The 25,221-nt window shown below is 44.0% G+C and overlaps 1 protein-coding gene across 1 annotated transcript in view; it reads right to left on the reverse strand.

Annotated features, from left to right (window-relative positions):
• The window catches only part of NSG1 (neuronal vesicle trafficking associated 1), a 45,828-nt gene that overhangs the window by 2,492 nt on the left and 18,115 nt on the right, over nt 1-25,221 (reverse strand). Inside the window, exon 4 of the mRNA XM_030191180.1 lies at nt 1,747-1,857. Coding sequence (XP_030047040.1) covers nt 1,747-1,857 — 111 coding nt within the window. The remainder of the gene's footprint in view (nt 1-1,746; nt 1,858-25,221) is intronic.

The following is a 25,221-nucleotide window of genomic DNA, read 5'->3' on the forward strand; positions in this document are numbered from 1 at the left end:
TTTTATCTGGCCCATGGTGGTGGCAGGTGTATGTTCCACCACTTCTATGCACTTTAATTCACTCAGCATCATGACCAAGAAAGTGTGCTCAAATTTTGCAACCAGCATTGCCTCTCTTCACTAAGCTTGCAATGCATGAGATCAGCCAGGAGCAGAGCTGGTTGTAAGTTCTGAATGCGTTCGCAGCCACAGAGTGAGTAGCAGCAGTGGAATGCATGCGCACTGCTTGTCTCCCAAAGAGAATCAAAGTTAATGCATTCCGTTTTTGCACCATACCTGTAAACCTTAGCGTTTCAATTATTGAAGCCAACATAGTATTTGCACGCTGATATTTTCTAAAACTTAAAAGAAGATTATACCACTCCATATTATTTACTGCATGCAGTCTCGTGGCATAATGAACTTTAAGAGAATACAAAGTGACTATGCATAACATTGCCATAACAAATTTCATTTTTTGTTTTATTTTTTTTTCTTTTGACTTTCGTTCCAATTCTCTTCTGTGATAGGTATTAGATTCATACACAGTCTATATTATTTACATCCAAACCTTGGTAAGAACTTTAGTCATAAATTCATTATGATATTATCCTCTATTAAATACTTTCATTGTGAACCAGAAATATTTAAAGATCATACATAAAAACTTGCCATCAAGGTTTGTTGCCCTATGAATTTATATGAACACATCAAAATAACAATCTCATGAATATGTCTCATCTAAAATAGATATAAAAAAGCAATATATAAAATTTATCAATAAGATCAATTGATTCATAAGTAGATGCTAACACAATACTCACATTACAGTTTCATGAAACTTTTTGAAATTACTGTCCAGTGTATTGTAAAATGTCTTGATTAGGTTCCAATATGACACATTTATAAACCATATATATATGTTTACATGTAATCTGTTTTACATTGAGTGCTTTGGAAACATCTGAAAAGTACATTATTATTTCAATATGTATGTTATTGAATATGTTTTGATATACATGTATCTTTTTCATAGATTTTATAATTTCTAATTATGTAAATTTTATACACAAGTGTTCTCCCTATTGTGGATTGTTCAGATAGTCACCACGAAACTATATAGACATATAGATATATATATATATATATATATATATATATATGTATATGTAATTTACAGTGATGTTTTCTCATTATATTCTCTAATACATTTTATAATCTATTTTATGAATGTTTTTAATAATATCAAATCTATGTTTTTCAATTTGCTTATCGTTTTTTAAGGTGATTTATATGTTTTTATGTTTTATTGTTAGACCCCTGAAGCAGGCGTTATTTATCGCTGAAACACGGCCCCGTGTTGGCTCATTTATCAATAAAATACTCCTGTTGTCTCAGTCTTGAAGACCCAGTGTTGCTTTTTTTGTTTGTGAAAGCTTACAGCAATGAAATTTGACACTGTTCAGCAGTTTCACTGTGTCTGGGATTGCTATGGAGGGCACGCTGTTCTTGATAGATTATTGCCGATTACTTCTGTTAAATGAGGGCTGGTTTGTTCAGTTGGTGGTATATGTATTCCCAGGTTTGCAATAAGGAAGGGGGGGTGTTAGGAGATTTTATTGTTAAGCTTTCTATGATTTTGCATTGTAACTTTTAATTTTAAATACAGAATACAAGAACCTTAAAAGAATACAAAACAGCAGTGATTGAGCAGTGAGCTCTTTTAGTCATCTCATTACGACAGTGGATAACCATTTTTGTTTTTACCTTGAATGCAAAGCCCTCAGGACAGCTATGGTCATACTTGTAAACCTTGTAGACTACCAGGAATACCACACATGTTAGACATGCCAAGGCAAAGAGCACCAGAACAGTCACCTGTTAAGGGAAATTGCAGAATAGGTATGATTAGGTAAGATAAACATCAACTGTACACAATGAGGTTACATTTTCAAACAGATCTAGTCAGATAACTATCAGGTTACAAGATTACATTCATTCTCCCCCCCCCCCCCCCCCCCCCATGGCAAAAACTCAGAGCAATTAACAATATGCACATCCTTTCACAATATGTGAAATGAGGAGGGGGTGATTAAGTATTTCAAAACATGCATATAGGATTAGCTTCCCATTCCTGGGTCAAACAAACAGCAGGAGCACAAGTACTTCAGCCCTTTTGTACCTGTGTGGCCAATGAGATTTCTAAGAGAAACTATCCACATACCATATATACCCTAATATAAACCCATCTGCATATAAACCGAGATAACGTTTTCCCCCACATTTTTAAGGGAAAAGTTTTAACTTGAATGTAAACAGTTTATATTCAAGTACTGGTAATCTTCTGTCTTCCTTCCCTCCTCCATGGCATCCGGTATTCATGCCATGGTGTCCTGCTGCAGCTGGCTCTGCCCCCAGCCCTCCCAACTGGAAACGCTTATTCCCTCCTTGTAAATAGAGCATCCCCCCTCCTGGATCCACCATAGCCCCCTCCCCTGTCATATTTTACAGCCCTGGTAGATAAGAGGTGAGCTGGGGCAGGAATGATCTTTCTACGCTCCTGCCCATGCAATCTCCATAGACAAAATGGCTGCAGTGAGTTCCCGCCATCATTGGGTGTGGACTCAAATGTAAACTGAGATCCCCATTTTTGGGAGTGGCCTAGTGGTTAGGGTGGTGGACTTTGGTCCTGGGGAACTGAGTTCAATTCCCACTTCAGGCACAGGCAGCTCCTTGTGACTCTGGGCAAGTCACTTAACCCTCCATTGCCCCATGTAAGCCGCATTGAGCCTGCCATGAGTGGGAAAGCGCGGGGTACAAATGTAACAAACATTAAAAAAAAAAAATATATATATATATATATGGCATTTTCTCTTTGAAATAACACTGTAGTGGGCTTACTGAAATTGTATGAAAGAGGGGCCTTCCGAAATGCATGGAGATAATATGCATCGATACCAAGTCTCTTAGCCATCCCTGATCCCGACATGCCTTGGTTTCACTAGTCAGCAAGGAGGCTCTACTACCTAAAATTCACAGAATATCAGCTTCTCCGGGTTTAGGTGGGGGGGGGTTGTCTCTTTCTCTTCTTGTTTAATTCTATGCATCCTGCTTATTACTGTCATAAAGCACACCAACTGTCTACTTTCTAAAGTTCACCCTTAACCTGCTCATGCTGTGATTTCCAAACTGCAAGTCTAGAAGGCATAAAAGCAGATCCTAGTAAAGCCCCAGAACAGAAACTCAAGCAAAAAAAATAAATAAATAATAATAAAAATTCAAGAATTAAAAATTATTTAGTACATTGCATCAAGTTTACAGTGTCACTACTGTGAGAGCAACCACATTTAATTTTATGAGTTACAAGATTGATTTAAGAATAGAAGGCTTGGGAGTCACAGCTTTACTTTTATCAGTGACTGCCCATATGAGCTTCTGCTGAGGATCAGCACGTTATAAAGAAAACCAAAATACTTAACCCCCTCTCCCACCTATGTAAATTCTCATGCAGATGACCCTAGAGAAGGAAGAATGGTACAGAACATCCACAAGCCAAAATCCATGCCTCTTTCCCTTACTCAGTCTACAGAATACCCCACCCTTGTACTGCTGGTAGGATCTCACAATTCCCCATCCCCAAAGGCCAGCAAGAAAAGGTTTCATTTCTCTCACCCATGCACAAGGGTTCCTTCACTGCATCAGCAACCCTGAATTGCTGGCACTTTGTCAGTATAGAGGAGGGTGCCTGCCTTCATCCACCAAACCCTGCAAGAATGCTCCTTCCACAGCACAGTCAGAATATTGACTTGCACAACTGTTATCATACAGGCCATCCTGCTTTGCAAACCTCCTGCTCTCACTGCTCAGAACAGGGGAACAAGTCAGTACCCTTGAAGGATACGAGACCCTATGCCAGTGGTTCTCGACCCAGTCCCTTGGACACACCCAGCCAGCTGGATTTTGAGAATATCCACAACAGAGCTACACACAATAAATCTGTGTATTACGAAGGAAGATCATGCAACTCTCTCATATGCATCTTTGTAGATACCCTGAAAACAAGACTGATTGGGTGTGTCCCAAGTCAGTGGTGTGCTGGAGCTGGCTCACACAAGCCTGTTGTTAAATTTTACTGATTTCTGCGAGCCGGTTGTTGGAGTCAGGCAGCGACACAAGCATCTGGTTTTTTTTCTCCGCCTCTCTCCCTCCTCCCCCGGCTTACCTCATCATGTCATCCCTTATGTTCATCATCCCCCCCCCCCCCCCCCCCCCACCACTGCCTGACCAACCCGGAGCCTTTTCTCTGCCGGATCCCACCCACAGGAAGTTGCACCAGCGGGGCTGTACACTACTCGGCAGAGACAAGGCTCCGGGTAGACCAGTGTGGCTGAAACAAAGAAATTGAAGCTGTTTAGGTTAGTCTGATTCCCCTTCCTGCGCTGGCCGTTGAACCCAAAACAAAATCAAGCAAACTTATGAGGCTGCTGCATCTACGTTTGTCGTTCTTTATTGTTGGTAGCATTTAATTTCATCTCACTCATATTTTCAAACATGCCAGCTTGTGCAGCATACGGATGAACACAAAGTAATTTGTTATAAATCATGCTCGGTATATCATTTGGAGGGGCTGGTTATAGGGACACCTTCTTGCATGTATTATATTTGTGCAGAGATTTTTTTCTCTTGGTAAAGGGCCACTAAAACAGATATGTTATAAGAATCAGGTGCTGCATCCATGTTGTCGTTCTTTATTGTTGGTAGCATTTTAATTCAATCTCGCTTATATTTTCAAACATGCCAGCTTTGGCAGCATACAGATGTACACAGAGGTCACAGAAGTATAGTAATGGAATAACTTTTGATAGAGTAATTTGTTATAAATCATAATCTATGTGTCATTTAGAGGGGCTGGTTATAGGGACACCCTAGCATGTATTATATTTGTGCAAGAGATCTTTTTTTTTTTTCTCCTGGTAAAGGGCCATTAAAACAGATGTCATATTATTAGGATCAGGTGCTCAACATTCAGAGTTTCTATCTATCTATTTATTTATTTATTTATTTAGTTACTTATTTAAGACATTTAACCCTGTTACTGGTGCAGAGATTTTTTTTCTCCTGGTAATGGGCTTCTAAAACAGACATCATGTTATGGGAATCAGGTTCTCAATGCTCAGAGTTTCTATCTATTTATTTACTTATTTATGGCATTTTATCCCACGTTAAAGTTGAATTAGATTGGAACCTGGAAGCATTAAAAAAAAATTCCCAGAGTAATGCATGACACCCCCCCCCCCCCCCGGCTCTCTCCCTGGGTATAGCCAGCTCTGCAATTTGGGAGGGGGGTGCAGAGGTGGAGGGGGGGGGGGGGGAGGAGGCACAGAGTTGGACCGGGGAGAGAGCCTGTTGTTAAAAACTTACCAGCACACCACTGACACAAGTAGAAGCTAAAGAGGACTGCTATCACTCCCCTGTAGTCTACAATATGAAATCATGGAAGAGCATAAGGTAAACCGCTACCCTAGTTGAGAGCTGGAAACGGTATAAAAATGCAAGCAACACCTGCTCTTGCTCACTCCTGCATAACAGTCAATAGTGGTTAGCACCCAGGCTAACAACTTAGCCATCTGCATTTCTCCAGTTGGTCCTCCAGGTTCAATACTGAGAGGAAGATTCCTCCTACCAACTCTAATATGTCAGTTATGTCTTATTTCCTGTATTTCTGCAAAGGGGTAGGGTCTACAGGCATCATTGATGGGCCTAGTGCATGTTGCTAGGATGCAAATAAGATTTTTCTCTAGAATAATGTATTATTATAGCCCACTTATTAAAAACTAAAATAAATCACATTATAGGCAAAGAACATAAGATGTTTAAAACAGTTATCCCAAAACTAAATTAAACACAACCACTCAAATAGAAAGCATATACAAAGATTAAAATGATAATTATTAAATTCAAATCTCTTAAGATAAACTGCATGAAGGTTATTCAGAGTTCAAACTCTCTCTTTAAACTGGTGCTGTCAATCCTGTTCCCAAGCAACAGACAGCAACTGGTCTGAAAATGGCAGAGTGCTGTGATCTCTCTGGAGGAGGGGAAGGGGGTTGTTACATCCCACCCCGTCAAATACCATCAGCCCACAACCAGTGTTGCCAGGTGGGGCGGTTTTTCACGCCCAATTGGGCGGGTTTTCCGTGACCCACCGCAGGAAATTTTTGCCCGCGGCGGGGTTGCGGTTTTTTGGGCTTGTTTTGGGTCTTTCTTCTGCGGTTTTTGAGTGGTTTTTTTGGGCTGCGGGGGCGGGGCTAGTGACGTTTTGGGCGGGGTTAGTGACGTTCTGGGTGAGGGCCGATGACAGGGGAGGCGGGGCCGATGACAGCGGGGCGGGGTTGATTAACGGTGGGGGCGGGGGTTGATTGACGGGGTGGTGGGGGTGTCAGGGGCGGGGTTTGACTTTGGGCGGGTTTTTGGGCTGGATTGGGCTGATTTGGGGGGGGGGGGGGGGGGGGGAATTTTCCACCTGGCAACCCCTGCCCACAACAGCTTATCATACAGGTCTCACACTGCTCTGAGATGGGCAAAAATGTTTAAAGATTTGGTATATGTATTTTCTTTTAAACAAAATAAAAGGATTTTTTTTTTCTCATTAGTACTTTTTTGTGACCTTTGTAGTTAGGTAGTTTTATTGGTGGGTTTATTCAAGTAGCGAGTAGAGGTTCGTGCCTGTCTACAGGCTGGATCACAATGGTGTACACTCGTGAGACTTTGAGGGAGACAAGGCACATACTTAAGAGACTTGAGCCATATGTAGAGGACTCTCCATGCTGCTTTTCTGGAAACAAGCATTGTGTTGTGCTGCAATGAGTCAGGACTTCCTTTTCAAGAGCAGTGAGAGGCAACAACCACAAAAACTAGACCTGTTTCAAACTCTTCCTTTTGGGTTGGAAAGGGAGAATGTGTGAGATGCCAGCTGCCATGCTTCTCTATGCACAAAAATAGAAATAAATTAATTTCCCCTACATTCTATACTATAGGAGGAAAAGTGAGTAGGGCTAAGTTTATTTGGCGCTAGAGAGGTGCAGAGGGTGAGGTAGCTGTGAATGGGACCACTGCCATGGCAGAACTCAATAATGAAGAGTATAATCAAGTTCCACCTTCTGTGCACACCAATAACTGTATTTTTTTTTGGTGGGGGGGGGGGGGGGGGGTTATGGCCCTTCTGAAAACCTTTTAGAAACATCTTGCAAAATATATTTATAGAATTTCCCCCCCTCCCCCGGTGCCTAAGTTTAGGTGCCCATTTTTGAAGTAAGGAGTATATGTATAGTAGCTATATCCAGCTGCTGTTGGGGCATAGCCAATAGAAGCCAAATACCTGCTTTTATAGCAGTAGCTATACCCTGTCCAAACCAGAGTGGGTATATGACCCCCTTATTGATACAAGGTGCTGAGTGTATGATATGATGTTTTGACTTCAGTTCCATAAAGTATGATGGAATCTGACAGCTAAATAAATGATTATACTTAAAATGCATATGCTAATCTGGGAAAACATCTCACTCAGACCATATTTGGCAAAGCACATAAAATACACAGTATCTGGTTGGGAAGGATGCCAAAAGAAGTGATGGAGTAACCTCAGAGTTAAGTATGAGGATCAGCTTTAACTAGTTGGAATCGATCCACCCAGTCAGTATGTCACTTATGTGTCTGTTGGTGTCCATCACTTATTTATTATTAGGATTTATTTACCACCTTTTTGAAGGAATTCACTCAAGGTGGTGTACAGCAAGAATAAGTCACACATAAGCAATAGACAAATATAGCAGCATTGTGTCTGGGGACTTTTAGAATTTTATTTTTAGCAGCATTTTGAAAACTCAAATCCACTGGGGTTATCCCTTCTGCTAATCTTTTTATAATTTTTAAAGATAACTATTACCTTTTTTTTTCCATGCTTGAACCAGGAAGGTATTTCTTTACAGGATTCCTTTTGTATTAGTATAGATTCTTTCACATCTGATATGATACATAGAAATAAAGTGGACTAGTATGGTAACCAATCTATTATCTGATGCCATTTTGAATTCACTATAATAATGGGCCAGATACTCAAAAGAATATATATCCACAGAACAGCCAACGCTATATGGATAAATTCCCTATCCATTAATATGCAGCAGCACTATAAAGACAGCAAAGCTGAAATTTTTCTTCTGCTCTGGCACTACCTGTGGAATAACTAAAAACCATGCAACGCAAATGCACTGCAGGACAAACTGTGCCTTAAACAAGGATCAACTTAATTATCTTTTTATTTATATTTTCATCAAGTTTTTTTGTTATATTTGTTTTCATGGGCTTTTTGTGGAGGAGAAAAGGCCTCAGAGGAGTTGTGCAAGATAGAGTGAGGGCATTTCACTCAGCTTTACAGATAGTAAGTGTGTATGCAGTTTAAGTGAGGACAAAGTATTGCTGTTCACATTTACCACTTACCTATATTTATTTATTTATTTGTAGCATTTGTATCCCACATTTCCCCCCTATTTGCGGGCTCAGTGTGGCTTACAATAAGACTTGAATAATAGAAATACATTTGTTACGACTAGGTTATAGAATACATTGAACAGAGTTGGTGCGAGACATTCGAATATCCTTAGTAGTATAGCAGTGGGACAACAACATAGGGACATTAGAAGGCGACAATGAGAGAAAAAAGGGCATTAATAGGCACCTAGAGATGTACATAGTTCCATGGATGAATGTGTGATTGACTGGATAAAGGGATGATGGATCAGATGTGGATGTGTATTGCATTGTGAACAGTCAGTAGTTTCTATGTGTTTTGGCTCTTTCCGTAGGTTTGTTCAAACAGGTGTGTCTTCAGTAGTTTACGGAAGGAGGTTTGTTCGTTAATCATTCTTAGGTTGCGTGGTAATGTATTCCAGGACTTCGTGCTCTTGTAGGAAAAGGTTGACGCGTGTATCGTCTTGTACTTCAAGCCCTTGCAGGTTGGGTAGTGGAGGTTGAGGTGAGTTCGGGATGATCTTTTGGCGTTTCTAGGTGGGATGATCTTTTGGCGTTTCTAGGTGCACCGTAAATGATCTTATGGACTAGTGTGCAAGTTTTAAAAGTAACGCGGTCCTGAGTGGAAGCCAATGTAGTTTCTCTCGTAGGGTTTTGCCCTTTCATATTTAGGTTTTCCGAAGATGAGCCTGGCTGCTGTGTTCTGGGCTGTTTGAAGTTTCCTCAGTATTTGTTCTTTGCAGCCTGCGTATGTGAGTTGCAGTAGTCCAAGTGGTTAAGGACGAGGGATTGCACTAGCTACGGAAGACGAATCTTGGGAAGAATGGTCTAATCCTTTTCAATTTCCACATGCTGAAGACATCTTCTTGGTTATGTTATTTGCGTGAGTTTCGAGTGTTAGGTGGCGGTTGATAGTCACTCCAAGGATTTTTAGCGTTTCTGAGATTGGAATTTTTAGGTTTGGGTGTGTTTATCACGTTGACTCAGTTGTGTTTTATTGGGAGGTGAGTATCAGGCATTGGTTTTTTTTTCTTGCGTTTAGTTTCAGGCGGAATGCATCTGCCCATGTGTTCAGATGTGTAGACTTTGATGATTTCGCTGGAGATTTCTTTGATGTCTTGTTGAATGGGATGTATATGGTTACATCATCGGCATATATATACGGGTTGAGGTTGTGGTTTGATAGGAGTTTTGCTAAGGGACATCATTAGGTTGAATATAGTTGGAGAGAGAGGTGATCCTTGTGGGACTCCACATTCAGGTATCCATGCCTTGGACGTGGTTGAATTTGATGTGACTTGGTACGAGCACAGGGTTAGGACCCTTTGAACCAATTCAAGACATTTCCTCCGATGCCAAAGTATTCAGTATGTGTAGTAGGATTCATGGTCAACCATGTCGAAGGCGCTGGACATGTCAAATTGTAGTAGGAGTATATGTTGCCGGTTGCAATTATTTGTTTGAATTTGGTCATAAGGGTGACTAATACTGTTTCTGTGCTGTGATTCGAACGGAATCCTGATTGGGCATCGTGCAATATTGAATGTTTGTCTAGATAGTTTGTGAGTTGTTTGGTAACCATACCTTCGGTTATCTTGGTTATTAGTGGTATGGCTGCAATGGCCTGTAGTTTGGTTATTTCGCTCGTGGTTTTTCTTTGTGTCTTTAGGAATTGGTGTGAGTAAGATTTTTCCTTTTTCTTTTGGGAAGAGTCCATTTTGTAGCATGTAGTTTATGTGGTTTGTTAGGTTTATTATGAATTGTTGAGGAGCAGTTTGCATGAGGCTGTTTGGACATATGTCTAGTTTGCAGTTAGATTTGGCATATTTTTTGAGAGTTTTAGAGATGAGTTCTTCTGGTAATAGTTCAAATTCGGTCCAGGTTCTGTCTGCTGGGTGTGTTCCTTCTGCTGGATCTAGACAGTCTAGGAGAACGGTGTATTCTATAGGGCTTGCGGGTATTTTGTGTCGTAATTGTACAATTTTCTCCTTGAAGTATTTTGCAAGGTTGTCGACACTTGGTATATCTTTGCTGTTGGTTGTAACAGGTGTGGTGTCTAACAGTTTGTTTATGAGGTTGAAGAGTTTATGTGTGTCTTTGTAGTTTGGTCCTATTAATGTTTTGTAGTGTAGTCTTTTTGTCTGTTTGATGGTGTATTTGTATTTTCTTCGAAGTTGTTTCCAGTCGTTTAGTGTTTGTTCATCTCTCTTTTTGTTCCAGGCTCGTTCAAGTCTCCTGACTTGTGTTTTCAGTTTTTTCAGCTCTTCATTGAACCATGGATTTTGCATTTTTTCCTGTGTGATGTTCTGGTTTGGGCTGGGGCGATTTTGTCTATGTGTTATGCTTATATCGTCCCATTCTTGGAGGAATTGGATGGTGCTAGCGTTTGTAGTCCATTCGCTCTGGTAGATCTGTTGCCAGAATGTTGTGGGGTTTATTTTCCTCTCGTTGTGTAGGTTGTTCGCTCATGTTTGTTGATGTGTTTGGTTGTATTTTTGCCAGTAAAGGGTGACATTTGCTTATGGTGGTCTGACCATAATGTGGGTGTCCATTTTGTGTTGGTGAGTGTGATAGTTGAGTTCGGTTCGAGTCTATTTGTTTGATATCTAGTGTGTGTCCTTTTTCATGTGTTGGTTGTAAGTTGGGTATTTGCAGATCCCAGAGTTGTAGGAGTTCTTTGAATTCTCGTGTACTTGGTATGGTGTCATCTTCTAGGTGCAAGTTGATGTCACCTAGTATGAGGATGTTTGAGGTTGATACGCAGGTATTCGAGATGAAATCCATGAGTTGTGTTTGGGCGTCTTGCCATTTTCCTGGTGGCCTGTAGAATAGGATTGTGTTAAGGTGTCCTATTAGGCTTGGATGGTTGATTCTTGTCGAAGCAATTCAAGTTGTGGTGAGGTAGATTCGCCTGTGATTGTGATGGTGAATTCAGGTTTGTGTATTAAAGCTATTCCGCCTCCTCTTTTTTCTCCTTTCTTGTCCAGTGCGGTGATTTTGTATTCTGGTGGGCACGTTTGTAGGATGGCGGGGTCCGTAGGACTATGGAACCAGGTTTCTGTGATAATAAGAGGTCTAGTTTGTCTGTGGTGATCCAATCTAGTATGTCTATCGAGTTGCTTACTGCTGATCTTGCATTGACGTATCCTAGTTGGATTGGGTGATGTGGTTCCAAGGTGGGGTTAGATGTGTTATTTTTATTAACTGTCTGTTTTTTTCGTTGGTGAGTCTGTTGTTTTTCATTGTTTTCTTATTTCGTCGGTGGTGTACATATTCGGGGTTTGTTCCAGTTGGTTGGTTGTTGTTGTGTCTTTGATTTGGTAGGTTGTTTAAAGGTTGTGCATGGGATTGGTGATATGTAAGTGGGTTGTTGTTTTGGGCGTGCATGGTGTGTGTGTGAGTGTTATGCGGATTGTGAGTGGTGAAGTTGTTGTTGTCTAGGTTTTGTGTTTTGTTTGCGTGTACGAATATAATGAGACACTGGATGGTTATGAGTGTATTGCTGGTGTTCATTTCTGTGTGTTGGGTGCTGTGACAAATAAATAATTGGTGTATATTTGAGCGATACAATGTTTACAATTGCATTGAGCTTGGCTACAATTCACGCGGAGTAGTGCTAACATTTTCAATTAAGCTTAGCAACAGTTTAGTTCAAAGCTGGCAGTAAGCAAAGCAAAGCAAAGCAGGGTGAAGCAAGGATTTTAAATTATGTAAAAGCTAAAGCTTGCTTGGTAACAGTTCGCTATTATGCATTGGTCTTAGCAGCAATTAAATTAAAGCTTGGCAACATTTAAGGTGCTATATTGGCCTAAGACACAGTTGCATTCAGTTTAGTGTGAGCAGAGTATAGCGAGGATTTTTAAATCATACTAAAGCAGTGCATGCATGCATTTAAGACGAGCAGGTATTTTATTACTCAGTTCAGCCTCGGGAGGTAGCTTCTGTTCCTGGCGGCCACGGGGACCAGTGGCTCGGTTGTCTGGTGCTCGGTGTCTCTAATGCAGCCACCACAGGACTTGTGTGTGGCTCAGGAGTCGCCGTCGCTTTGCCGCACCTCAAGCTGGTCGACTCTTGTCTGTCTGCGCTCCGACGCTTGGAGCAGTCGGGTGCGGGGTGCGCCTACTTCCCTCAATCCGCTTGTGGCTCCTGGGCAGCAGTCGGACGATTCTGGAGCGTGCCACATTGGGGATAGGCCGCTCCTGCTTTCCAGGTCCTCAGGCCAACCAGGCCGGTCGGCGCTCTGCTTGTTCCGCGGCCTTCCGGGCTTCGAACCACTGTCCGGTCAACTTTCCACCGGTCGCGTAGTCGGCCGGATCGTTTCCGGTGCCGCGTGTATATATATATATATATACACACACACGCAGCCAGTGGCATAGCCACCAGGGAGCCTGGGTCTCAGGGCTCCTCCCCCAAAACTGCAGTACCCTGAATGGCTGGCAGGGATGCCCAAGCCCCACTAGCTGAAGAGATCTGCAACCCCAAACCTCCCCAGTATGAGGAAGTCAGCAGCGTGCCTTACAGCCGCCAGGTTCAGTACTCTTCACACACACACTCAGTTTTTGTGAACTGAGCATGTGCAAGGAGTGCCAGCTAGCACGCCGCCGAGTTCTTTGTACCAGGGTAGGTTCAGTCTGTGGAGCTCTTCAGCTGGCAGGGCTTGGGCATCCCCACCAGCAAAGGTAAAATTTTTTATGGGGGTGGGGAGAGACGAGAGAGAGGAACGGGTGGCCCTCCTCAGTCCACTCCAGTCTCCCCCCTCCTCCCAAAATTGGGTGCTGGCTATGCCCCTGAGAGCAGCCAAATATTACTACTATATACATACCCCCTAATTCTATAACTGGGCACCCTAAACTTAGGCACCATGGGGGAAATTCCATAAATGCACTAAAAGTTAAGCGCCAAAAAACTGGGTACTAACAGTGGTCTGGAATGGCAGAGTTGGGCACCAAATCTGTAATAGAATATTAGTGTAAGTCCGTAGTATGCGCTAAACTTTAGGCACAACCACTTATTCCAGGTCTATGGATGGTGTAACTGCTGACACCTAAAATCAGCATTTTGGAATGTAAAATGCAACTATTCTATAAAGTGGTGCTCAGGAATAGTCAGAACACTCTTGCATGTGAGAGAAAAGTTAGGAACTCAGTTTACAGAATAGGGGCGTAAGTCAGTTACACACACGACTGCTAATCAGTGCCAATTAGTGATTAACACTTATTATTGATACTTATCTCCAATAAGTGACAATTTAGCACCAATTTAGCTAGTTATATTAGGCACGTAACTTACCCTATTCTACAACTGGATGCAAATGTAAGAATCTAACTTTAGGCTTCCATTTATAGAGTTTTGGGGCATTTGTAAAATACGAACACAAAATGCATAGAAGTGTGACAGCAGTGTTGTATAACATGTACACAACCGCCTGAGAGCCCTTTTTACTAGGCGTGCTATTGTTTTTAGCGCTCACTAATGGTAGAGACACCCCATATATTTCCTATGGGTGTCTCTTGCATTAGTGTGCGCTAAAAACAATAGCACGCCTACAACGTGGCTTAGTAAACAGGGCCCTTAGTGTGTAATTTAAGAGAGGCACGTGTGTAGAGCATGAGCGGGGGTATGAGCGTGTCTCCCACCTACATGCACAACTTAAAAAATACTAAAAATTACACGCATTAAGTGCCAAGCCTTGGATTGCCCATTTACACCTGCCACAGCCATTATTTGTACACACTGACCAAATCATACAGATGTTTGCTTTTGTTATGAAATATGAACTATAACTCCCTATATCTCTCTTCGTAAGGTGCTTAAGACGTATTCTTTACTAGACAAGAGTCTTGAATTAGTTAATAATGAGATTTTAGTATCTTTCATTGTTAAGTCTAATGAAATTACTTATGTAAGTTCCTTCTGATTGGAAGTTTCTTATTATGTACTCCGCTTTGAACCATTGGGTTTAAAGGCGGATCATAAATACCCGAATAGAATAGAATGGGACCAGGTGTAAGTGGATATGCATTTCTACCAACTTATGCTAGTATTCTGAATCAAAATCTCAATATGCCCTCTACAATATGCATTCCCTGGGCTGCATTTGGGTGCGGAAAACAGAGGTACCCAGTTATAGAACTGCCCCCATAGTGACTGTAGCGAGCACTGTCTATAAATATTTTGTGTGCTGAAGAACTAAATTTCGTTTATGGACATCTAGCTCCTGACTCAGTCTGCACCAAAACTCAAGTCGGGCATTCACCAGCATGTTAATATTGCTGACATTTTAATACTGTAAATTTCACAGCAAAAAGCGTTGTCAGCATTGCTTTCAAGATCAATAACTACACCAAGAGAAGCATATACAATAATTTGATTTTGTGAATTAAAGTGAACAATGAGTTGCACAAGCTCATGGACTGGACCAGTGATTGATGATATGAGTGAACTATTGGCTATAGTTACACTATGAGGTCCATTACATTCAATAAATAATATAATTTTTGGTGAAAGTTAGCATATTGTGTTGTTCAGGCTATTGCAGTTATGAAGCGTGATTAATTCTTTGGCTACTGATCCTGCCACCCCCCCCCCCCCCCAGCTTTTTTTTTTTTTTTTTGTTTTGGGTTACATAAGACCAGCTGAGACATGTCTTTCCTTTCCCTATCCATACTGTTTACTCCAGGAATATTCTGCGCAACAGTGCAAAATTCACATAGAACTCCCCTGCCCTGCAGAATGCCAGAATTCTGGTCAATGTCGGCATCTGGTCTCTCTTCCCCCTTCCACCCCCGCCGAGATTGCACGGCAGGAGGAGGAAGTGAACTGCTACACATTGGGTCACTCCCTCCTCCTCTGCTGGCTACACCAGACTGTTTATGTGAACTATGGGGGTTTTGTGGTTAACATAACCAGTTAAGTCTAAGCCAGCAGAGGAGAAAATGACTCGATATGCAGAGGGTCACTTCCTCCTTCTCTGACTGCCATGAGATCTCTGCAGAGGAAGGGGAGATCCAGCTTCAAACATACAATGAAAGTAAGAGACAGCGAAATGTGACTGTGCCATTGGGGAGAGGAGGGAGGCTGGAGCTTGAAGAGGTAAATAGACATTTCAGGCTTTAAAATGGGGAAATTTTGTGCAAAAATGTTTTTAAAACGTTACAGCGCAGAATTTTCAAAACTTTGGTGCAGAATTCCCCGGAGTAATTGTTGTATTAGTTCCCACTCTTGCGTTCCTCTTTCTCATTCTTAGCCCCATGTGGGACTGAGTATACATGGATTTTTAAAAAATGCCATAGCTGGCATTTTAAACAGATGCCCACCATGGTGTTTAAAATTAACCTGGATAATGTTTAAAAATTCTAGACATTGTTAGGGTTCTGAGCAGATCAGGTGAACAGCAGCTGACGTGGGAGGAATTACTTGCAAACAGTCAGTGACTGCTAAGTGTGCTTGACAGTACTTGATTCCCACCATATAAGCATCAACCAGAAGAAGCTCTAAGCCCTGGCTGCAGCTAGGCATGAAAGAAAAATACAGTTACACTTTATAAGTTGCTATATCGCCAGGCTAATAAAACAAGAGGGAAAATTAATTATCTGATAATTTTCTTTCCTTTAGTCCCAAAGGATCAGTCCAGACTAATGGGTTGTGACCATCAGCCAGCAGGTGGAGATAGAGAACTCTAATGAGTTGTGCCTCATAAGCTCCTGTGCTTAGCAAGCAAGCCAGTATTCGATAACAAAGCAGTGAAAGACAGTGACTTCCAGAGAAAAAACTGCAGCCTCTAGATAGAAAAAGAACTATGAAATAAAGCGCAAAACTCATGCTTTAGAAATAACGGAATCAGAACAATACAAATACCCAAAATACATAGAACCTGGAAAAACCAAAACCATCACAGAAGGATCGGCTCTGGACTGATACTTTGGGATTAAAGGAAAGAACATATCAGGTAATTAATTTTTATTCCATTATGCTCCAAGGATCAGTCCAGACAAATGGGCTGTACAAAACCAATCCTTAAGCAGGGAGGGATATCCCTGCAGCTAGAGCCATGACCAAAGGAAGCATCTGCTCGAGCAGACACATCCAACAGTAATGCTTAACAAAGGAATAAGAAGAAGACCCACGTCGCTGACCGACAGATGTCCATTGCCGAAATTGCCCACGACTCTGCCAAAGAAGTTGCCAAGACCTGGTAGAATGTGCCTGGACAGGCTCTGACGTGCATGGGAGTAGATCTACCCCTCAGAATGTAAGCCCAAGAATAGCTTCCTTAAGCCATCAAGTCACTGTCGCTTTGGAGGCTGGAAAACCCTTCCGGGGTTCCGCACAGAGGACAAAAAGATGATCAGACTGCCTGAAATTGTTGGTAGCGTATTCTGCAGAATAGACTCCATGGAAAAAGAAAGAAGAAACACAGTCTGACATGAAAAGGAGATGGCAATCTTCGGCAAAAAGGATGGAATTGTCCATAATTATAAATCTCGAGTCAGAAAAGCAGGAAAGGGACCCCTGCATGAGACAGCTTGAAGCTCTGAAACTCTCTGTGCCAAGGCTATACCACTGCAATCCATTCCTACGGAGTTTTTCCTCCCTGAAGCGGCTGTAAAATCTGTGTCTTGCGCATTAATGGATGCCATGAGGTCCAGGACCGGAAGGCCCCACTGTGTGGAAATGAGGTAAAATGCAGTCTTTGACCGTTGCCATTCCCCCTGGACCAGAGATAGTCTGCTGAGGAAATCCGCACGTTCATTGAGCTATGTGAGAGTCTGAAATCATTGCAATGTTCCATTCCTCCCACTGAAAAAGAAGACGTGCCTCCTGGCTAGAGATACACTCTTTGTTCCTCCTTATCTGTTAATGTAAGACAAGGCTGTGAAATTGTCTGAGAGCATGTGCACCAGCCTCCCATGAAGAAGAGACACAAAGGCTAGTAGAGCTTTCTAGAGAGCTCAAAGTTCCAATCTCTGATGGACCACGAAGCCTCCACTCTCAACCAGCAGCCCTGTACAGAGTGGGTGGAGATAATGGACTCCCGATCCGAAGAGGCTGGCACTGGAGGTGAGAACACACTAACTGGAAGTCTGTAAGTGACAACCTCGCCTGAACGTGCATAGGAGAAGCCACCAAGTCAGACTTCATCTGGCTTGAGGCATCCATGGCACCAGTAGTCGTAGGTCCCTGAGACCAGAGACCACCGGCGTCAACAGACGACTGTAGGGGTCGCATATGGAACTTTGCCAAGGCAAGAACATCCAAAGTAACCACCATAGAGCCAAGACCCTCAGGCATAATCCCCTGCCTGTGGGCAGGGAAGAGAGAGAAGCCTGAGTATTTGCTGTTTGAGCTTCAGCTGACAGTGCTGAGGCAGGAAAAACTTCCCTGCCTGGGTACTGAAGCACACTTCCAGAAACTTCAGGGTCTGGGTGGGGGTGAGAAGAGACTTGCTCTAATTCATCACCCAACCCAGCGCAGGACTGTCCTGTGTACTGTGAAGGCTCTCTTGATAAGAATTAGCCCAATCGTCCATGTAAGGGATGTACTAGGATCCCTTCTCAGCAAAGAAAGGATGCCACCAACAGCATACCTTTGGAAAACGTGCAAAGGTGCAGTGATGAGGCCAAAAGGCATGGCCTTGAAATTAAAAAATGGTCTCCCAGGATCGCAACCAGAGAAATTCCTGTGAGAAGGCCAAATTGGGATATGAAAATAAGCCTCCTTTGAGGTCCAATGAGGTGAAAAAAACACACCTGGCTGGACTGAGGCTATGACAGAACAAAGAGTCTCCATGCATAAGTGTAGAACTCTGACAGACTTGTTCATCCCTCTGAGATCCGAACCGGGTGAAAAGAATCTTCTTTTCTTTGGGATGACAAAATAGATGGAATATCGAACCCATGCCCTCTCTGCCACAAGAACGAGCTAAATGGTCCCCCAGTTGCCTTAAAGAGGTTACGGAATATTAGCACTGCCTGACTCTTTGCAGAGCTGCCACAAGGGGACAGCATGAAAAGATCTGCGAGTGGCTTTGAAAATTCAGCTTGTAGCCATGGAAAATGATTATTAAGGACCCATTGCTGATTCTCTGTTACTTTCTAATATATATTATCTGCCTCAAAAGAAAATTGCTGGTAATCCTGAGGGTGCGAATATGATGCGCTTAAGGAAATCTCAGAAATAGATCTAAGTTTTTGGAATCTTCACAGGAAGACTTCAAACAACAAGCCCAACTCTTGGTGACCTTAGTTTGTGAAATTGATAAATGTATGATACTTAGAACATATTTTAGAAAAAAAAATGAGAATTTTTGTGGTCAGAATTGCAGATTTTCCCTGATGTGGCTAGAGCCATCCAGGTGAAAAGGAGAAATTTTTTGAATTTAAAAACCAAGAGAGCTTCTTTTTCTTTTAAACTTCTGTGCAAGTGTTTAATTACACTCCAGAATGTTCAATATGTTTGTTTGTTTTATCATGGTCAATTACAGCAATTTATTTTAATAACAAAACATAAGAATATAAGCAGTGCCGTACTGGGACAGACCAAAGGTCCATCAAACCCAGTATCCTGTTTCCAACAGTAGCCAATCCAGGTCACAAGTACCTGGCAAGATCCCAAAACAGTAGAACAGATTTTATACTACTTATCCATAAGCAGTGGATTTTCCCAAGTCCATTTTAATAATGGCTTATGGACTTTTCTTTTAGGAAATTATCCAAACCTTTTTAAAACCCCTTTAAGCTAAAGCAAAAATATTTAACTGTAGCAGGTATTCTCCAAGGACAGCAGGCTTCATATTCACACAAGTGGGTGACGCTGATCCAGGTCGCCAGGTCTGACATTTGCCGTAATAAAAGAGGGAGATTTGTGGAGAGCCGCACTCACAGCGCATGCGCGAGTGCCTTCCCATCAGTCACTTAAATGCGGTCTCCTCAGTTTAATACTAAAGCAAAAAATGAAGCAAAAATAACCAAGGAGACAACTCTAAGGGGAGGTGGGCGGGATTGTGAGAATATGACGCCTACAGTCCTCAGAGAATACCTGCTACAGGTAAGTATCTTTGCTTTCTCAGAGGACAAGCAAGCTTCTATTTTCTCACAAGTGGAAAATCCCTAGCATCCAGGCTCACCGAACATAACAAACAGTGGTCAACTGGGCCTCACAACGGCGAGGACATTACACAGATTAACCTTAACTATATACCATCTGAATGAGAGTGCAGTCTGGAACAGAATAAAATGGGCCTAGGGTGTTGGTGTTGGATTCTAGACCCAAACAGATTCTGCAACACTGACTGACCAAACCGACTGTCGAGTCGGGTATCCTGCTCAAGGCAGTAGTGAGATATGAATGTGCGGACTAAAGACCACGTCGCAGACTTGCAAATTTCTTCATTGGAGCTGACCACAAGTGGACTACCGACGAGGCCATGGCTCTGACATTATGAGCCATGACATGACCCTCCAAGGCCAGCTCAGCCTGGGTATAAGTGAAGGAAATGCAATCTGCCAGCCAAATTGAAATGGTGCATTTCCCGATGGTGACCCCCATCCTGTTGGGATCAAAAGAAACAAAACAACTGGGCAGACTGTCTGTGTAGCCTTGTCCACTCCATGTAGTAGGCCAATGCTCTCTTGCAATCCAAGGTGTGCAACCTGCTTTCGACACAATGGGCATGAGGTCAGGGAAAGAATGTTGGCAAGACAATCGACTGGTTCTGATGGAACTATGACACCACCTTCGGCAGGAACGTAGGGTGCGTGTATGCTCTGTTGAGATGAAACTTAGAATAAGGTGCATCCACTACTAAGGCTTGAAGCTCACTGACCCTACGAGCTGAAGTAACAGCCACCAAGAAAATGACCTTCAGTGGCTCAAAAGGAGCTTTCATCAGCTGGATGAGAATGACGTTGAGATCTCATGATACTGGTGGAGGTTTGATAGGGGGCTTTGACAGAAGCAAACCTCTCATGAAGCGAACAACTAGAGGCTGTCCAGAGATGGGCTTACCTTCTATATGCTGAAGATAAACACTAACTGCACTAACGTGAACCCTTACAGAGTTGGTCTTCAGACCAGACTGTGATAAGTGTAGAAGGTATTCAAGCAGGGTCTGTGTAGGGCAAGAAAGGGGATCTCTAGGGCCTTATTCTCACACCAGATGGCAAACCTCCTCCATTTAAAAGAGCAACACGTCTTAGTGAAATCTTTCCTGGAAGCCAGGAAGACTCGGTGACACCCTCTGAAAGACCCAAGAAAGCAAATTCTAGGCTCTCAAAATCCAAGTTGCGAAAGCCAGAGACTGGAGGTTGGGATGCAGAAGCAACCCCTCGTTCTGTGTGATGAGGGTCAGAAAACACTCCAATCTCCATGGATCTTCGGATGATAATTCTAAAAGAAGAGGGAACCATATCTGCCGTGACCAGTACTGTGCGATCAAAATCATGGTTCCATGGTCTTGCTTGAGTTTCAACAAAGTCTTTCCCACTAGAAGTATTAGAGGACATGCATACAGAAGACCTATCCCCCAACAGAGGAGGAAGGCACCTGACACTAGCCTGTCATGGGCCTGAAGCCTGGAACAGAACTGAGGGACATTGTGGTTGATTTGAGTGGCAAAAAGATGGCCTCCTGACACAGAGGGCGTGTTCAGGTCCCCCCCCCCCCCCCCCCCCCCCCACTTGTTGGTGTAATACATTGCAACCTGATTGTCTGGATGAGAATAATTTGGTGAGATAGTCAATCTCTGAAAGCCTTTAGAGCATTCCAAATCACCCAAAGCTCCAGGAGATTGATCTGAAGATTAGTTTCCTGGAGGGGCCAAGCACCTTGAGTGTGAAGCCCATCTTCATGAGCTCCCCATCCCAGGAGAGATGCATCCGTCTTTAGCACTTTTTGTGGCTGAGAAATTTGGAATGAAAGTCCCAGAGTCAAATCAGATCAAATTGTCCACCACTGAAGAGAGCGTACAAGCTCTGGGGACATTTGGATGACATCTTCTGGACTCCCCGTGTCTTGATACTACTGAGAAGCCAGGGTCCATTGAGCTGATCTAATATGAAGACATGTCATGGGTGTAACGTACATTGTGGAAGCCATGTGGCCTAATAATCTCAACATCTGCCGAGCTGTGACCTGCTGAAAGACACGAACCTTGGAAGCCAGCGAGACAAGATTGTCTGCTGTCATCTCCGGGAGATAGGCTCGAACCCTGTGTGTGTCAAGCAGAGCTCCTATAAACTCCAATCACAGGACAGGATGGAGATGGGACTTGGGGGAGTTTAAAACGAACCCTAGTAGCTCAAACACCCAAATAGTCATTCGCATGGACTCCCGAGCACTGTCCTCTGAGGTGCTCTTTACCAGCCAATTGTCGAGATACACATGCACTCCCAGTCTGGATAGCGATGCTGCAACTACTGCTAGACACTTCATGAAAACCCTGTGAGCTGATGCAAGGCCAAAAAGCAACACGTGATACCAAAAGTGAAGTGTTACAGCCGAAATAGAAGATACCTCTGGTGGGCTGGAAGTATTGGGATGTGTGAGTATATGCATCCTTTAAGTCCAGAGAGCATAGCCAGCCGTTTTTCTGAATCATTGGGAGAAGGGTGCCCAGGGAAACCATCCTGAACTTTTCTCAAACTGGAAATTTGTTCAGGGCCCTTAGGTCTAGGATGGGACACATTCCCCCTATCTTCTTCTGCAAGGAAGTACCTGGAATAGAATCCCTGCCCTTTCCCCCCTAGTGGAACAGGTTCGACCACATGGGCCTTTAGAAGGGTGGAGAGTTCCTCTGCAAATACATGCCTTTGCTGAATGAACTTTCAGTGGGCAATTTGGAGGTTAGAGATGCCAATTGAGGATGTATCCGAGACAGACTATTTGAAGAACTCACCAGTCAGAAGTTATAAGAGGCCACCTTTGGTGAAAAGATTATAGCCTCTCCCCGATCGGCAAACATTCAGGACAGACACTTTTACTGCGGCTATGCTCTGCTGGAGCCAGTCAAAAGCTCATCCCTTGCTTTGCCTGGGGAGCAGCAGGGGCCTTACGTGCACGCTGTTGACGTGAACGAGCGCGTGGGGCTGAGCCTCAGTAGGCTGATTGTACCTATGCCTAGAATAGTAGTAGGAACTGTTCCTTGGCATGCCAAAAATCCTCCTAGCTGAGGAAGTAGACGCAGAAGGCACCAGGGGGAGAGAGAGAAGCGATTCTATCAGTATGCTTCTTGATTTGGTCAGCAACCTCCTCAACCTTCTCTCCAAAAAGGTTATCTCCCCGGCAAGGGGCATCCGCCAATCGCTGCTGAACAGAGTGTTCCAAGTCAGAAATATGCAGCCATGAGAGTCTGCGCATACTTTGAGAGGAGATCCTGGATGCTACATCAATAAGTGTCATTGGTGCCCTGACCAAGAATGTTCAACATGCCTTCTGCTGCTTGACCAACTGGCAAAAAGGCTCGGCGTGCTCCAGAGGGAGTGCATCCACCAAGTCCGACAGCTGTCACACAGAGTTTCGCAAGTAGATGCTCGTGAAAAGAGGGTAGGATTGTATAGGGAAGATGAGCATTGAAGCCTGGTACATCTTCCTCCCAAAATAATTCAGAGTTCTAGCTTCTCTGCCTGGGGGGTGGGGGCGCCAAGGCACAGTCCCTAGTATTCCTGACTCTTTTGGAAGCGGATTCCACTACCATGGAATTTTGAAGCAACTGAGGCCTATCAAAACCAGATTTACCGTGGATCCGATACTGGGTGTCAATCTTCTTTGGCATAACAAGGACTAACAGAGAGAACTCAGTTCCTGACAAGGACTTCCTTGAGTACCTTGTGGAGAGGTGCAGTCACAGCCTCCTTAGGAGCATCCAGGCTCACAAGGCTCCCTCGAGCATCTTGGCCCTGGGCTCATCCTCCACTTGCAAAGGAAATGGAATGGCCTCAGCCATTTCCTTAACAAAAGATGGAAAAGAAAGGCTCACTGGCAGAGACAGTCTTCTTTCAAGTGGAGGGAAGGTTTCAGAGGGTATCCCATATGACTCATCGGAGGAAAAGTATCTGGGATTCTCCTCTGAATCCCATGAGCACTGCTTCTCAGTGTCGGGCACTATCTCCCTATGGGACTGCTGAGACCGAACCTGCCTTCTTGCCACGGAACCATGTCTTCGAGAGCAGTGTCGAGAAGTTGACTCTCGCGTTGACTCCAGCAAAGCTTCCTCTACTGACATCAAAGGGGTGCCAACTTGGGTGGCAGTCGAAACCAGGGCCGCAAGCGGCGCCAGCATCAGATGCCGCACCACAGGTTGCGGGCCAGGTGGGGCCGCAATAGGGAGGTAAGGTAGGCACAAGCACCCCTGATACCAATGCACACCATTGCATAAGGCCATCCAGCAGCTCAGGGAGCAAGGCCCAGATGAGGTCATCGAGGGCCGACACCAGGAAAAGCTGGGGTGCCGGTTGAGGCGCAGGTTGCAGAACCGCTGGGGTCGACGTGGGAACGGGATCTCGGCTGCTTGGAGGCAGACACATCGGAACCTCCTATATAGAGGGGGACCGATCATCCCGGCACCGAAGCTTCTCAGGTGCTAAATCCTTCAACGCCCTAGAGCTCCCAAACCATGCGTCGAGGGCGACTGATGACGATGCTTCTTGGTTTTCGCTCGAAGCGTGTCACCAAGGCTCCTTGGTGCCAAGGACGACGTCGAATCCTCACGTCACCTCAGAGTTGGGCAGTAGGCCTCGAGACAGGTAGAGATCCACTTGATGCTTTACTGCTTTCAGTGTCTAAGGGTCTAGAAGCAGCCATGCTTATCAATGCTCCCGATACTGGTGCGATGCTCGACGTCTATGCAGATGCCTCTGACTTCGATGCCAAGGAACCAGACTTGGCTCCAAAAATCCTATCTCTTTCAGCCTCTCAGAAACCTGGGTTCTCATCTTCATGAGAGGACAGAGAACACAGTTAGTAGGGCTATGATCGGGCCCAAAACACTGCAGACACCAAGAATGGGCGTCTTTTCTTGAAATAGTCCGACTGCACCGGGTACAGCGCTTGAAGCTACTGGGAGTCTTCCTCCTCCTGCTATCCGCGGGAGACATTAACCCTAATCCAGGTCCCCCTCGCCTGTCCCCGTCCTATCCATGCAAACGATTCCGAGATGTCTCCAATCTCGTCTCTATTCCCCTCCTCCCCCCTCTTCCCTCCCCTTCTCATGCGCCCTGTGGAATGCCCACTCAGTCTGTAACAAACTGCCCTTCACCCACGATCTCTTTATCTCTCGCTCCCTTCAACTGCTCGCCCTAACCGAAACCTGGATCTCCCCGGAAGACTCGGCCTCAGTCGCGGCCCTCTGCCATGGAGGTTATCTCTTCTCCCACGCTCCCCGCCCAGTTGGCCGCGGTGGAGGCGTTGGGCTACTACTCTCGCCCACCTGTAGTTTCCAACCCCTCCCCCTACCGCAGTCTCACTGCTTCTCATCCTTTGAAGCCCACTCCATCCGGCTATTCTACCCGCTGCCACTCAGAGTCGCAGTCATCTACCGCCCCCCTGAAAAATCCTTCTCTTCCTTCCTCACCGACTTTGATGCGTGGCTCTCTTTCTTGAACCCTCATCTCCGTCCCTCATTCTCGGAGACTTTAACATTCACGTTGATGACCCATCCGACCCTAACACTTCTAAGTTCCTCACCCTAACATCCTCCTTCAACCTCCAGCTGTGCTC

This window comes from Microcaecilia unicolor, chromosome 2 (genome assembly GCF_901765095.1).
Source record: "Microcaecilia unicolor chromosome 2, aMicUni1.1, whole genome shotgun sequence".
NCBI lineage: Eukaryota > Metazoa > Chordata > Amphibia > Gymnophiona > Siphonopidae > Microcaecilia > Microcaecilia unicolor.